The sequence below is a fragment of the Abramis brama genome (assembly GCF_963993115.1).
Source record: "Abramis brama genome assembly, chromosome: 16".
Classification (NCBI taxonomy): domain Eukaryota; kingdom Metazoa; phylum Chordata; class Actinopteri; order Cypriniformes; family Leuciscidae; genus Abramis; species Abramis brama.
In genome coordinates this window covers 7,925,517-7,941,107 of record NC_139978.1, presented here as the reverse complement: position 1 = coordinate 7,941,107, position 15,591 = coordinate 7,925,517, and the positions used below count along the sequence as shown (strand labels likewise).

At 47.1% G+C, this 15,591-nt stretch overlaps 1 protein-coding gene across 1 annotated transcript in view; it reads right to left on the bottom strand.

The window, feature by feature from the left end:
- frmd3 (FERM domain containing 3) overlaps window positions 1-15,591 on the bottom strand; it is a 74,426-nt gene that overhangs the window by 8,112 nt on the left and 50,723 nt on the right. The window contains exon 13 of the mRNA XM_084087815.1: window positions 15,004-15,128. Coding sequence (XP_083943941.1) covers window positions 15,004-15,128 — 125 coding nt within the window. The remainder of the gene's footprint in view (window positions 1-15,003; window positions 15,129-15,591) is intronic.

Below are 15,591 nucleotides of genomic sequence, written 5' to 3'. Positions count from 1 at the left end.
GCTCCTGAGACAGGCTGCTCAGAGATGACGGTCAATTCTTTCAAGGAGATGGTAGCAGGGCCACTCCTTCCCCCGGTGGAGGGCCGTGGTAGAATCTTTTGTTCTACATTCCCCGCTGCTCGCCCCGCAGGACCTTAATGTGGTTAAAGAAAGAATTGACATACCCATCTCTGAGCCCCCAGAGGTCCCGGATGACAGTCCGCGCTGCTCACGAGCCTCGCCACTCTCGTCCCCCTCTGTCGCCAGACCCCTGCCAGAGCACGCCCCCGTGGAATGCTGGTCCTTCCCTGGCCTCCTCTGGCAGGACGTGACTAATGACCGTGCCCTCACACCAGGACGCTATGCCTCACCCATCTGGGCCGGTCATTCCGCCTCTCTGCACCACCGAGGGTACGTCTGTGGTTCGCATGACCCCACTGGCACAGTTCTTGGGAGCCTGGCTAGAGCTTCCCAACCTGTCCAACTGGGTCGCCCGAACCATCAGGCTCGGCTATGCGATTCAGTTCACACGGTCTCCTCCCCGCTTCAAGGAGACTGAATCCTCCTTGCCCTCCTTTCATACCCTCTTGGGACCTCTCAGTGGTTTTAACTGCCCTGCAGAGTGTTCCCTTCAAACCTCTGCAATCAGTGGAGCTTAAGTTCCTGTCAATGAAGACAGCGCTCCTAGTTGCATTGGCCTCCATCAAGAGGGTAGGGTTGCTACTCCATCCCTACTCAGGGAACGAGGGTTACATACGTAACCGAGACGTTCACAGAAGTTTATTAGCAGGTAACAGACAGCAAGCAGGATAATTCGGTGAGTGTTCATAAAGCAGACTTAGATTAACTGGTAATAGTCTCTTGTCCTTTGCAGGTCCTGTGATGGTGATGGCGGTAGATAAACCGGTGGATCAGAAGACAAGAAGACGAAGGACGATGACAGACAGGAATCTCAACAGGTGAGTAGTTCAGGTAAGGAGTCAGGTAAGCTGTACCGGTGGAGACAACACTGTCTTTCCATAAGGATTGACGAGACCAGACACCGGTACTGTGTGGAGTGCAGGCTTTTGTAGAGAGGTGCTAATGAGAGTAATAGATGGCAGGTGCAGGTGATTGTGGAGTGTGTGCAGTTGGTGAGCAGGAAGGATTCTGGGAAGTGTAGTGCTGAGAGTAACTGAGCTGGTGACTGTGATAGTACATTCCCCACCTGGAAAACACGACCTTGCGCAAAATGGATTCCAGCCGGGGTGGGAGGGTGGGTTTCCTGGAGCTGTGTCAGGTGACATGCAGGTAACTATGGATATCTCCAGGATGGCACTGGCAACCCAGGGAGGCGCTGGCAGCTCAAGGCATGGCGGTGGAGATACTGTAGCTCAGGGGCCCATGGCGGTGCAGGTAGTTTAGGAAGCCATGGCGGTGCAGATAGCTCAGGGGCCCATGAGTCCGAAACAGGTGTCAAATAAATCATCTAAAGGTGTTTCCATCGGCCGCCGTGGCCATGACGAGGAGACTGGTGAAGGTCACAGTGACCGTGATGAAGGAGCAGGGAGAACAGAAGGTCAGATAATTTGTTTTATCAGTGCTCCCCGGGCTGAGTTCTGGTGCGTAAGCGGGCTCCTAGGTGTGCTCTGGGACGAGTGCGAGCTCAGGGCTGAACTCTTGGATTGGCGCGAGCACTGGGCTGAACTTTGGTGCTGGAGCGAGCACTGCGCTGAGCTCTGGGACTGAGACAAACATTGGGCTGAGCTCTGAGGAAGGTGCGGGCTCTGAGGCGGAAGCAGGGATAGCACTGAGTTCAGGGACTGGGCCGGACTCAGGGATTGGAGCCATCACTGGACGACAGTCAGGGACTGGAGCCATCACTGGACAACAGTCAGAGGCTGGACCCTTTCACTGGACGGAGCCTTCACTGGATGACAGTCAGGGACTGGAGCCTTCACTGGATGACAGTCAGGGACTGGAGCCTTTACTGAACGACAGTAAGGGACTGGAGCCTTTACTGAACTACAGTCAGGGACTGGAGCCATCCCTGGACTCTGGGCAGGGACTGGAGCCATCCCCGGACTCTGAACAGCAACTGGAGCCATCACCGGACTCTGGACAGCGACTGGAGCCATCACCGGACTCTGGACAGAGAATGGAGTCATCACCGGACTCTGGACAGGGACTGCTTGCATGACAGGTGTGAGGTGGGGCTGGACGATGGTGATTGTGTCTTCCTCCACTCTGCCAACGAGGAACGAGGACCCATCTATCCATAGCACGAAGTTGATGTAATTCTCCAGCGTCCAGGATAGGTGTCCTTTGTGGCATCACAAAGCGAGTCTCTTCATCCAGCCCACACCAAAATCCTCCATCAGGGTGAGGTCACTGCAGGTGGCTCGGTGGCTGATGTCAACAAACTCCTTTACATATTCCTCTAGGCATCTGCCACCGGTGGATCAGAAGACAAGAAGACAAAGGACGATGATGGGCAGGAATCTCAACATGTGAGTAGTTCAGGTAATAGACAGGTGATTGTGGAGTGTATGCAGTTGGTGAGCAGGAAGGATTCTGGGAAGTGTAGTGCTGAGAGTAACTGAGTTGGTGTTTGTGACAGACTGGTCTCGCGTAGCCAGACCTTCAGACTGACGGCAGAAGGTCTGGACTCTATCGTAGCTTTTCTTGGCCAAGGACCGCCCAAGTGTAACGCAACCAATCACAGTTCATTTTGTTCCGCGTCATGTTTAGGGGAGTGCCCATATAATCTCGATGTCCCTACAATAACAGACGCATCTAATAAATGACTCATTCAAGAACGTTGTACAAGTTTACTGCAACAATGGAGCCGCGAATTTCACATACTTTTTAAAATCCAGCGTTTAGTTGATCCTAAGCCCTTATTGTCACAGTTGTAAACACAATGGCTTTCTTCTTCCACGAGGGGTTTTGGCATCATGGCATTTGTTTCCAGGTGGACCGATAAAGAACACGACACGCACGTCTCCCGGACATCCTGTAAAATTCAACCAATTAGATCGCAACTTCGAAACTCCTGAAGTGTTTTCAGAAAAGTGTGCCATATGCATCAGACGTTCACCCAACGGTCCGTGGGCGTGACGTCTGAAGCTGAGACTAGTGACAGACTGGCTATTGTCATGTTTATTTTTTGGTGTGTGATAGGCTGTTAGATTAATCCATATCGAGAAAAAATGGCCAGAGCGTTATCTACATAAATTTTATCGATATTTTGATATGATATTGTTTATCACCCAGCCCTATTCAGACAGTTTTATTTCACTCTCAAAATTATCAAAGATTCCCATAAATTCAAACTGCAGAACATGCAACAAAACAAACATATTATACATGGTTTTGTAAGCTCACCATAATTTACACAAGTACTGTAGCCTACATTTCCTGTGACGGCTATAATTTAATGCACAGATAAATGCACAGCTGTTCACATTTGTACTCTGGATCGAAAATATATATAAACGCACTGTCGCAGCATTAATAACTTTTGGTGCTTATTTTGCTGCGTTTTTATTAGCCATTTGATTGGTAATATCGGTAAAACAATGTTGATGATTCTCATTTGTGTCAAAGACTCAAAATCTATTTATGAGAGCTTACTGTATGTGACGCAGAAACTCTTATAAAGAAAAAACAAACACTCATTTCTAATCCATAAATGCATTTCTCACTTAATGTATGCGATCTTACAGTTTGAAGGACGTCATAGGAAATCATGCTGTCGTGAATAATTAAGCGAAGAATCTTCTCATAGGATAAGGACACACAGTCACATGAATAATTATGAGTCATCAATGTACTATGGTACAAGAAAACGTACTCGGTTACCTAACATAACCTCGGTTCTCTCTAGAAGAGGGAACGAGTATTGCGTAAGTTGCTTACGCTACGGGAAAGTTGTCTTTTCTCGAGATCTGAAGCCAAAAATTATCCTTAATTTTGTATTTATTGTCAACGCAGTGCGGCAGCCAGCAGACCATAGCAGGCTGTATAAGCGTGCTCATTGGCTGTCCTGCGGCAACTGCAGCAGCCTACCAGTGAGCCCTGCGTGACGTCGCGCCCTCCACGTGCCTCAGCCCGCGAGAATGGGTGTGGCTAGCGTGTATAAAAGAAGGGCTCACAGGCTGAAACTCTGGTTTTCATAGACTGAAGCGAATAAGCTCGCGGCGCGACACGGCAGGTTACGCAATACTCGTTCCCTCTTCTAGAGAGAACCGAGGTTACGTTAGGTAACCGAGTACGTTCTCTTACGAGAGGTTCTCTCGAATTGCGTAAGTTGCTTACGCTACGGGAACCCCTTGTCAACGCCGTGCGCGCCAAGCATCCACTGCATGAGTCCCAGGGGAGCCCGGGGAACACAACATGCGGGAAAAGGCGGCCAGCAACGCGGGCCAGCACCTGTCATAAGCTTCATAGGAATACAGAGCGGCTCTGCCGGTCTATGTATAAGCATGTGGAGAATGCGGCCAGCAGTGCGGGCCAGCACAGTACATAAGCACATCATAGGGAGAATATAGAGCGGCACCCCTAGCGCAGCTGAGTGGAGAGTAGGCGGCCAGCAACGCGGGCCAGCACCAGTGCACAAGCGTGTGATGGGGAAAATACAGAGCGGCTCCGCCGGTCTGTATATAGAGAATCTCACCCCTAGTGCAGCTCACCAGAAAAGCTAGTAGTACACAAGAGTAGTCTGCACATGATCAACTGGGCAGAACATACATATCACTTAAACTGATAACAGTTTAGCCTGCAAGGCGGGAACTTCCAGGTTATAAAATCTCACAAATGTAGAGGGGGAGGCCCAGCCTGCCGCCATACAAATGTCGTGAATAGAAATCCCGCTGGACCAAGCCCACGATGAGGCCATGCCTCTAGTGGAATGGGCTCTGATGCCCCTAGGGCACTGCAGGTGTTTGGACGCATAAGCTGCTGCGATAGCGTCCACTATCCATCTGGACAGGCTCTGTTTCCAGGCGGCGAGACCCTTGGTGCGCCCACCAAATGAAACAAAGAGCTGCTCAGAACGCCTGAAGGCGGCGGAGCGTGTGATGTGAACTCTCAGCGCCCTGACAAGGCATAAGAGGTTATCACTGTCCTCGCTATCGGATGCTGGCAGAGCCGACAGGGAGATGATCTGCGCCCTAAAGGGAGTGCCAATCGCTTTGGGGACGTAACCGTGTCTCGGTTTGAGGATGACTTTGGAGTCATTTGGTCCGAACTCGAGGCATGCGGGGCTAACAGATAGCACATGTAGATCCCCCACACGATTTACTGACAACAGAGCTGTCAGAAAAACGGTTTTGAGAGAAAGGTATTTCAGATCCACAGATTCTAACGGTTCAAAGGGAAACGCTTTCAGGGCCTCTAGGACCAAAGAAAGATCCCAAATAGGAACCGAGGGGGGCTGCGGGGGGTTCATCCTCCTGGCTCCTCTAAGGAAGCGGATGATAAGCTCGTTCCTTCCTATTGCACGGCTGCGCGTTGTCTCCGCGAATGCTACAATAGCCACGACGTACACTTTGAGCGTGGAAGGGGACCTGCCCTTGTCCAACAGCTCTTGTAGGAAGGAGAGCACCCGCGAAACCCCACACGTGCATGGATCCAGGCTCTTAGTGGCGCACCATTTGGAGAACACTGACCATTTAGACGCGTAGAGTCTTCTTGTGGAAGGAGCTCTAGACTGCGTGATCGTGTTTACGACCCCTTCTGGCAAATCAGCGGGTATCCGTTGATTATCCACGCATGCAGAGACCAGCGCTCTGGATGGGGATGTCAAATTGATCCACCGGCTTGAGAGAGAAGATCTTTCCTCACCATGATCGGCCATGGGGCTGAGTGCGACAGCCTCACTAGCTCTGGGTACCAGATTTGGTTCTCCCATCGCGGGGCTATGAGGAGCACTGAGTGGCGCGTTTCCCTGATCCTCTTGATTACCTGTGGTAACAGCGAGATCGGAGGGAAAGCATACAGCGGGCGGCTGGGCCAGGTTTGGGCCAGCGCGTCCTCGCTCCTTGAGAAGAACCTCGGGCAATGAGTGTTGTCTTTTGACGCAAAAAGGTCGACTTCCGCTTTGCCGAAAAGGCGCCACAGTAGCTGGACTGTCTGGGGGTGCAGGGACCATTCTCCTGGGGGAATATTGTCTCTGGACAGTCTGTCTGGGCCGACATTCATGTGGCCCGGCACGTGCGCGGCTCTCAGCGAGCGTAACGAGCGATGAGCCCACACGAGAAGGCGTTCTGTCAGTTTGCAGAGATTCATGGATCTGACACCGCCCTGGCGGTTCACATAGGACACCACGGACATGTTGTCTGAGCGGACTAACACATGGTGGTCCCGTATATGTGGGAGGAAGTGCTTGAGCGCGTTCTCGACCGCTATCATCTCCAAAGAGTTTATATGGAGGCATTTCTCCTGGTCTGACCACAGGCCAAAGACCGGTTTGCCCTCGAAAAGAGCACCCCAACCCAAGTTGGATGCGTCCGTCGAGATAACTTTTCGGTGCAAGACGGCTCCCATTGTCACTCCCCGCTGGTACCAGTCGGCCGCTAACCAGGGTCTCAGTGCTGAAACGCAGCTCTGAGTCACTCTGATCTGTATGCCGCCGGACGCCCAGGCTCGGTGAGGCACTCGAGCGTTCAACCAGCGTTGTAGCAGGCGCATACGCAGTAGACCCAGCTGAAGCACTGCTGCAGCTGATGCCATACAACCCAGCATTCTCTGAAATATTTTTAGAGGTGCGGCGCTGCCCATCTGGAAAGACGCGGCCAGGCGTTGAATACAGCATGCACGCTGTGTTGACAGCCAGGCCGTCATTGCCACAGAGTCCAGTTCCAAACCCAGAAAGAGGCTGACTGACTGGGCAGTAATGAGCTCTTGGTCCAGTTGACCGTGAGACCCATGCTTTCCAGGTGGCTGAGAAGCACTGTTCTGTGAGATATAAGTTCTTCCTCTGACTGTGCTAGAATCAGCCAATCGTCCAAATAGTTCAAAATCCGCATGCCCTGACTTCTCAGGGGAGCGGGAGCTGTGTCCATGCACTTCGTGAATGTACGGGGTGCTAAAGACAGGCCGAACGGCAGGACGGTGTACTGATATACCCGACCGTCGAAGGCGAATCTCAAGAATGGCCTGTGATGGGGTATTATCTGGATCTGAAAGTAAGCGTCTTTCAGATCGAGGGAAATAAACCAGTCCCTCGGGCGAATCTGCGCGAGGATCTGTCTGGTTGTGAGCATTTTGAACGGTCTTCTCATAAGAGCTTTGTTCAAATATCTCAGATCTAAAATCGGTCTGAGAGCTCCGTCCTTCTTTGGGCACGAGGAAGTAACGGCTGTAAAGCCTGACTCGCTCAGAGAAGGGGGTACCGGTTCTATGAATAGTTTCGCTATTCCTGCACGAAGTAGGTGTGCTACACTACTTCCCCATTCACTCTCGTCTCGGTTCGCGCTTGAAGCGCGGGGGACGGCGAGCGAACTGCAATGAATAGCCCTCTCTTACTGTGCTCAGCATCCATTCTGACACACCTGGAATAGCTTCCCACACTTTCGCATGTATGGCTAGGGGCAGAATGGCCTCCGGGCTCCGATTGCCGCATTCCGCAGGCTAGAGAACCTGATTCGGAGGCGCGGGCGCAGTGCGCGCGCTCTCGGAGCTTGAATACGGCGGCTCGCAGACAGCGATGGCTGGCCATTTTACACACGATGTCCCGGTGGCATTGGACGGGGAACATATTGTGCGAGGAACGGAGCGCGAGAGCGGCGCCGGGGGTAAAGTGTTTGTCAGTATGTGTGAGCGCTCGAGGGCGGGCACAGGACTTACATTTGTGGTATGACCGGTAGGAAGTGGCCGTGTAACAGAGCGGGCAGTGAGTAGGTGCGGGCACGGGGTTGTGGACGCGTGACCTACATCTAACACTCGAGCGGCTTTTGTCCGCTTTAGAGAGTGGGCTCTGTGAGAGACACAGGGTTTATAGTGCTTGTGTGTAGGGGTGAACACAGAAACGTGGGCACATTTTCTACACTTAAAACACTAACGGCGTGAGCCGGATACCCAGGCATTACACTCCTTTTGAGATTTCTCTGGGTCGTCGTGAAAACGGTGGTTGCGTGCAGGCGAGCGGGTAGTATTCCCAGCTCGTTGGCTGCCAAATACACTTCTGCAGTAGCCTTTCTTAAGGGGACTGACAAAGCGGATGTGTTGTGTTTATCAGTAAGCGTGGGAGCTCACGGGCGGACACAAGACTTACACATAGCCGGCGTGTGTCGGCTTTATAGGTTTTGTCCCCTGGGATAAAAGTGTAGCAGAGCGGACAGTGTGTAGGTGTGGGCACTGTTTTGTGAGCACATTTCCTACATTCAACACTTGAGCGGCATATGCCAGCTCTAGAGTGGGCTCTGCATGAGTGAATGACACAGGGGGAACCGTGCTTGTGTGTAGGGGTGAACACTGGGAAGCGGGCACATTTTCTACACTCAAGACACCATCGGCGTCAGCCGTACAAGGACGTAGATTTGGTTTGAACATTGGGGGGGTTGAAGTTTGGGTATGCCTCCTGATATTGTGATCATGGTATAAATATTGGGGGGGTTGTAATGCATAGAATTAAATATTGGGGGGGTTATCTCCCCCCCACCCCCCCCACAAACTACGCCCCTGGAGCCGGATAACCAGAATTGTACTCTTAAGAGATTTCTCTGGGTTGCCGTAGAAACGGTGTTTGGGTGCAGGCGAGCGGGTTGTACAACGCGCTCGTTGGCTGCAAAAAACACATCTGCAGTCGCCTTCTTAAGGGGACTGACAGAGCGAAGTGCTTTGAAGGCTCATATGTTTAGACGCTCATAAATACTCGAGCACCATCCTGAGAGCGGGAGGGTGCGAGAGGTGGGTTCGCTTTCTGTAGCATAATTTTTATCTGCCGCCAGAGCCAGGATTCGAACACGAGTCTCTGGCGCAAAAGCCTAAGATTTCGCCACTGAGCCACAGGGGGGAAACACATAAGCTTTCAGTTAGTGCGAGCATATAAGAGATCGTCATGTTCTGTGTCGGCGTTTGTTTGCAGGCGTGCATGTATTATAACAGGCTCGTTTACTGCAATATTGATATTTCCAGTCGCCTGAACTTGAGAGGGGACTGAGAAATGAGTGAGAAATGGAGGTTGGTCCAGCCTCGGCGGGACTAACACTCTCTTTCCTCCTTTCGCCGGTGAGTGATGCACACGAACAGGGTCATCATGTTTGCGTCGGCGTTTGTTTGCAGGCGTGCATGTAATATAACAGGCTCGTTTACTGCAATATTGATATTTCCAGCGACGCGCGCGAACGGGGCGCGAGGGCGGGGTAGCTTTCTTGTATCGTAAAGAAAGCTAGCCCCGTGACCGTCAGCTTCTGACATCCCTTGCGAACGGCGCAGTTTGCACGGCTCGAACAGAGGGAGAGAGAGCGGGAAGAGAGCGTCATCATGTTTTGCGTCGACGTTTGTTTGCAGGCGTTCGTGTATTATGACAGGCTCGTTTACTGCAATATTGATATTTCCAGTCACCTGAACTTGAGAGGGGACTGAGAAATGTGTGAGAAATGGAGGTTGGTCTGGCCTCGGCGGGACCAAAACACTCTCTTTTCTCCTTTCGCCGGTGAGTGACGCGCGCGAACGGGGCGCGAGGGCGGGGTAGCTTTCTTGTAACGTAAAGAAGCTAGCCCCGTGACCGTCCGCTTCTGACATCCCTTGCGAATGGCGCAGTTTGCGCGGCTCAAACAGAGGGAGAGAGAGAGCGGGAAGTGAGAGGTGCGAGGCATTTGAAACAACGCCTCGTAGGAAATTTCTCTTTTAGAAGAAGAGTGTGTGTCGCAGCGGCAAACACACACAGCAGAAAAAGGATATACACTCACCTAAAGGATTATTAGGAACACCATACTAATACTGTGTTTGACCCCCTTTCGCCTTCAGAACTGCCTTAATTCTACGTGGCATTGATTCAACAAAGTGCTGAAAGCATTCTTTAGAAATGTTGGCCCATATTGATAGGATAGCATCTTGCAGTTGATGGAGATTTGTGGGATGCACATCCAGGGCACGAAGCTCCTGTTCCACCACATCCCAAAGATGCTCTATTGGGTTGAGATCTGGTGACTGTGGGGGCCATTTTAGTACAGTGAACTCATTGTCATGTTCAAGAAACCAATTTGAAATGATTCGAGCTTTGTGACATGGTGCATTATCCTGCTGGAAGTAGCCATCAGAGGATGGGTACATGGTGGTAATAAAGGGATGGACATGGTCAGAAACAATGCTCAGGTAGGCCGTGGCATTTAAACGATGCCCAATTGCCACTAAGGGGCCTAAAGTGTGCCAAGAAAACATCCCCCACACCATTACACCACCACCACCAGCCTGCATGATGGATCCATGTTCTCATTCTGTTTACGCCAAATTCTGACTCTACCATCTGAATGTCTCAACAGAAATCGAGACTCATCAGACCAGGCAACATTTTTCCAGTCTTCAACTGTCCAATTTTGGTGAGCTCGTGCAAATTGTAGCCTCTTTTTCCTATTTGTAGTAGAGATGAGTGGTACCCGGTGGGGTCTTCTGCTGTTGTAGCCCATCCGCCTCAAGGTTGTGCGTGTTGTGGCTTCACAAATGCTTTGCTGCATACCTCGGTTGTAACGAGTGGTTATTTCAGTCAAAGTTGCTCTTCTATCAGCTTGAATCAGTCGGCCCATTCTCCTCTGACCTCTAGCATCAACAAGGCATTTTCGCCCACAGGACTGCCGCATACTGGATGTTTTTCCCTTTTCACACCATTCTTTGTAAACCCTAGAAATGGTTGTGCGTGAAAATCCCAGTAACTGAGCATATTGTGAAATACTCAGACCGGCCCGTCTGGCACCAACAACCATGCCACGCTCAAAAATGCTTAAATCATCTTTCTTTCCCATTCTGACATTCAGTTTGGAGTTCAGGAGATTGTCTTGACCAGGACCACACCCCTAAATGCATTGAAGAAACTGCCATGTGATTGGTTGATTAGATAATTGCATTAATGAGAAATTGAACAGGTGTTCCTAATAATCCTTTAGGTGAGTGTATGACGCCGGATAGCGTAGCAGGCACGGATGGCTTCCTCAGACGCTGTCCTAAGCTTGCTGGTCTCTTGTTTCAACGGCGGCGGCTTCTCTCAGAGTCCAGCGATGCGTAGAGCTTCGCTGAAGACATGAAAATCAGAGTTTCAGCCTGTGAGCCCTTCTTTTATACACGCTAGCCACACCCATTCTCGCGGGCTGAGGCACGTGGAGGGCGCAACGTCACACAGGGCTCACTGGTAGGCTGCTGCAGTTGCCGCAGGAAAGCAAATGAGCACGCTTATACAGCCTGCTATGGTCTGCTGGCTGCCGCACTACGTTGACAATAAATACAAAATTAACGATCATTTTTGGCTTCAGATCTCGAGAAAAGACAACTTTCCCGTAGCGTAAGCAACTTACGCAATATGAGAGAACCTCTCGTAAGAGAACCAATGTAGACATGAAGACGAATTAAACTCGGACGATAAAAATAGTGCCAAAAAAAAAAAGCTAAAATAAAACAGTCTTAAAATAGACTAGTTTTCTCCTGCAATTAAAATTAATGGATGGTAACATTGTCTTCTATGATGCTCAACACGCACACAACTCTGTTAAAATCTCAGAGAAATTTAGTTTAGGGTTTCATGACCCTTTGATATTTCATGAACAGATATTAAAGGAATAAAACATTTAGGTTAAGTAAGTTAAGATCAATTGTTAACATTTGTGGCATTATGTTGATTACCACAAAAACATTTTTAATCATCCTTCCTTTTCTACAAAAAAAAAATTGTCATTGAAATATGGTTATAGTGTATTTTAATTGTATGTTATTTATATCATATTTGTAATTACACATTTGTAATATAGTTGTAATTAAGTTGCAATTTTGTACATTTAAAATATAAAGTAAAACTTTTAATTTAACATTATTAAAAAGTGCACTGAAGTGCATTCATGTCATGAAAGTGGACTAAGTACATTTTTGGGTCAGATATTCCTTTAAGGCTTCTAGCAGTAATGTTGTGTGGTGCAAAGCAACAAAAAACAAAAGTGTGTAAGACTCAAAGACGATTTAAATATGTCTCAAACAAAGCAGTTAACACTGTCTAATCTAACAAATCAACTCCTTGCAGTAATCACAGCATTCCTTGATTGCTGCATAATGAAAGATTAAAAAGCCTTTGAACGGGATGAAGCTGCAATATCTAATAGACAGTGGAATTTGGAAACCCACTGTAATATCTAAGATCCAAGTCAACAAATCTACTTTAATCAAAAGCTATGTTGTTGTCTTTGAGTTGTAAATTTCCTCCTTAAATAGCTAAAAGCTACTTCAGCATTATGCTGACAGATTCATCGTACCAAAGAGAAGCCAGATTTTCATGTATGGGTCACTGTTCTCTAAGGTGGAAAACTGAAACAGTTTGACATTAGAACACAATCCCCAATAATACTGCACAAAAACACCAAAAACCGTAAAAAAATATTTTTTTAAAGGGGTCCTATTAAGCTTTTTTACATTTTCAACTTTCTATAGTGTAATGTTGTTATTCTCTATATCAGAGCGCACCGTTTCTGAACTCCCTAAAACGCCTCCATTGTAGTCTTGATTTTTCTTTTGGGAATGAACACGTCATAATATTCCTCATTTAAATAATTTTCACCCAAGGCAAACGCAAAAAAGCGGCAAGGCCGGTTTATTTAAGTTAGTAGTGTGTTGAAACTCGCATTTGTAAGTGGTGTGACATTTCCCAAACACGCTTTAAAGCAGATGACTGGGAAGAGAGCAGCTGCAACAATATCAAATATGTGTAAAATAAGGTGTTTTTTTAAACATTCAAGCATGAAAACCTGTTCTAGAAGAGCCCAAAAAGAAAATCAGTAAGTAGGTAAATAGGTTTATAATGCATTTCGTTTTAGCATGTTAAAGTTTAGCAAAATAAACTAGTTTGTTCAAATCTCTATATCTGTCTTAGCAAGCACATTATTTTAATACAGGATGTACAGGGAACTTCTGAGAAGGGCCAGTGTGACATTCATTTGTTAAAACCTTGTCCTCTCCTCCGGTAACTTGATCTTTAAGGGGCTTTGTATTGAATTAACCAGCTTCAGGACTCCTCACATGGACTACACGGCTTTATCTCCCCAGACTCACGTGACTAAACCCTTACATGAAACACTCTGATCATGCTCCTCCTTCACTCTGTTCCGAATGATTTGAGTTTAAACAGCTAAGTGATTCAATTCAAGGACATCATTAATCCAGCAGCTTCTAACTCCGTAAGCATGTGCACTTGAGTGTCATTGCTTTAATGCACACCTCTAACAGCACAAGCCCGAGCAGGCCTCTCATCTAATCACTGCAAACATGCTGTGCTGGGATATTCACAAGTATTTTTAAAGCTCTGATTGGAGTCTCCACAGATACCAGCACCTCATCGGCTCACTTCAAACATTTCCCTTGAGAATAGGGGGTGTTATACTGTACCAGGCAACAACGTCTATTATAAAGTTGCACTGGTCAGTTTTTCATTCAGAATATACAATGGGCGATACAAAAGTGGTCTTGGACTTTATTATAATACTCATTGGCGTGAAAAAAGCATCACGTGAGATTACATGTATTTATTTAGGCCGTGAGTCTACCAAAGCATTTTTTCTTAAGGCCAGCATATTTTTTCCCAATTGTTTTCAATGGGAGTGCTGCGTATTTAAAAACACCAGTAGCGTGACAAGGCGCTGAAAGTCTATTTCACGCTGTGCACTGCACGTTTGGTGTTTTTTTCTGGTCGCCGAGAGTTAAACAATGTTCAACTTTGGGTTAAACGCAGCGCTCATCACTGTAACTTTTTACCCAGTCGTCCAATCACAGTGTTGGAGGGGTGGGATAAATACACATACTGCTTGTACAACAACAACAGACGGCAAAAAGACAGAACAAAATCATTTAAAACAGAGGCCAGAGCAAGTACTTAACATTGTGTATCACATTTTTATATTCAGAAACAAACTATGAAATCAAATACTACAAACACTTGCATGAATATTTCATATCATAGCAACCAAATGCTATGAAATGGAATACAATACTAGTCATGTTAACTGGGGAAAAAAAAACCCTGCTGCTTGGCTGCCTGGCGTTTTCAGCTGGAAAAAAAATGCTTTGGTGGACACACAGCATTTCTAAAATAAGACTAAATTAAGTCATTTTTTTCAAAGGTCAGTGAAAAGCAGTGCTTATGTTGTTCATCCACACCTGATTCAGCTGTTTCTCGCAAAAGTGATGATCTATCCATTCAGTCGTATCTGACTCTCAGGGACCTTAAGGACAAGCATTCTCTATGCTGTTTTGATGGTTTCATTTCCATCTGATTTGATGGTGTTGAGCCAGCGTGTTTGTTGCCGTCCCCTTCTTCTGATACTACTGACCATTCCCAACATTACTGACTTTTCTAGTGAGTTTGCACGCATAATGTGGCCAAAGTCAGTCAGTTGTAGTGATTTCAGCTTCTAGTGACGTCCTTGGTTTTATTTTATCCAATACTTCTATATTTGTTTTCCTGGCTGTCCATGGTATTCGTAACAATTTCCACCAGCTCCACATTTCGAATGCATCGATTTTCCTCCTATCTGCCTTTCTTAATGTCCAACTCTCGCACCCAAAGACAAAGGTTCTGACTGATCTGCTTTTGGTACATCATATCTTTGCTCTTCGCAATACCAGATCAATCAATCACCCTCTTGTAGAATACAAACATATTTTTCTAGTATATTAATATGACCAGCTCATGTGGATGAACAACATTTTAATTATAAATCATAATCATAAATGATCATAATCATTTGTTAGTTTTTTTGTCATTTTCATTTCAGGGGTCAAAGTTTTTTACAGTTGGAAAAGGTTCACCTTTAAGGTTTGTATGCATGCAGGTGTGTTTGTGTGTGTTACCAATGTCTGCCGACGAGTCTCTGTTTTCCCTGCTGGAGCTCAGTGCTGGTAGGAGGGGCTCCATGTTCATTATGAGCTGTTTATGACTGAGTGAAGTAAAGCTTCTGCTTTGCCCAAACTGAGATCTGAAACACCCACAGAAGCAGACACAGAAAGACAACATTTCATAAAACATAGTTTTTTAAATAAAAGAGTTTGATACTATACATGTCATGTTCACAATACAAGGCATCATAACCAGACCAGGACTGCGTTTCCCAAAAGCATTGTAAGCCTAAGTAGATTGTAGAACCAATTGTCACCAATAGTCTCTACGATCAACTTAGCTCACAATGCTTTTGAGAAATGCAGGCCAGATCAATCAGAAATCAACATAGCCAACTAACAAATAAAAATATTTTTTTGATTGCTTTAATGCCATCACTTATTTCAAATATAACACTTTTGTGAGAAGTGTACTTAATTGTAATAAATTTACACTATATTTTTAAAACTGTACTTGCAGATAATATAATAGTATAATACTACTGAAATAAAAGACTACTTAAGTGTACTTAAAGAGAGAGTTCACTTTCACAACTGTTTTTA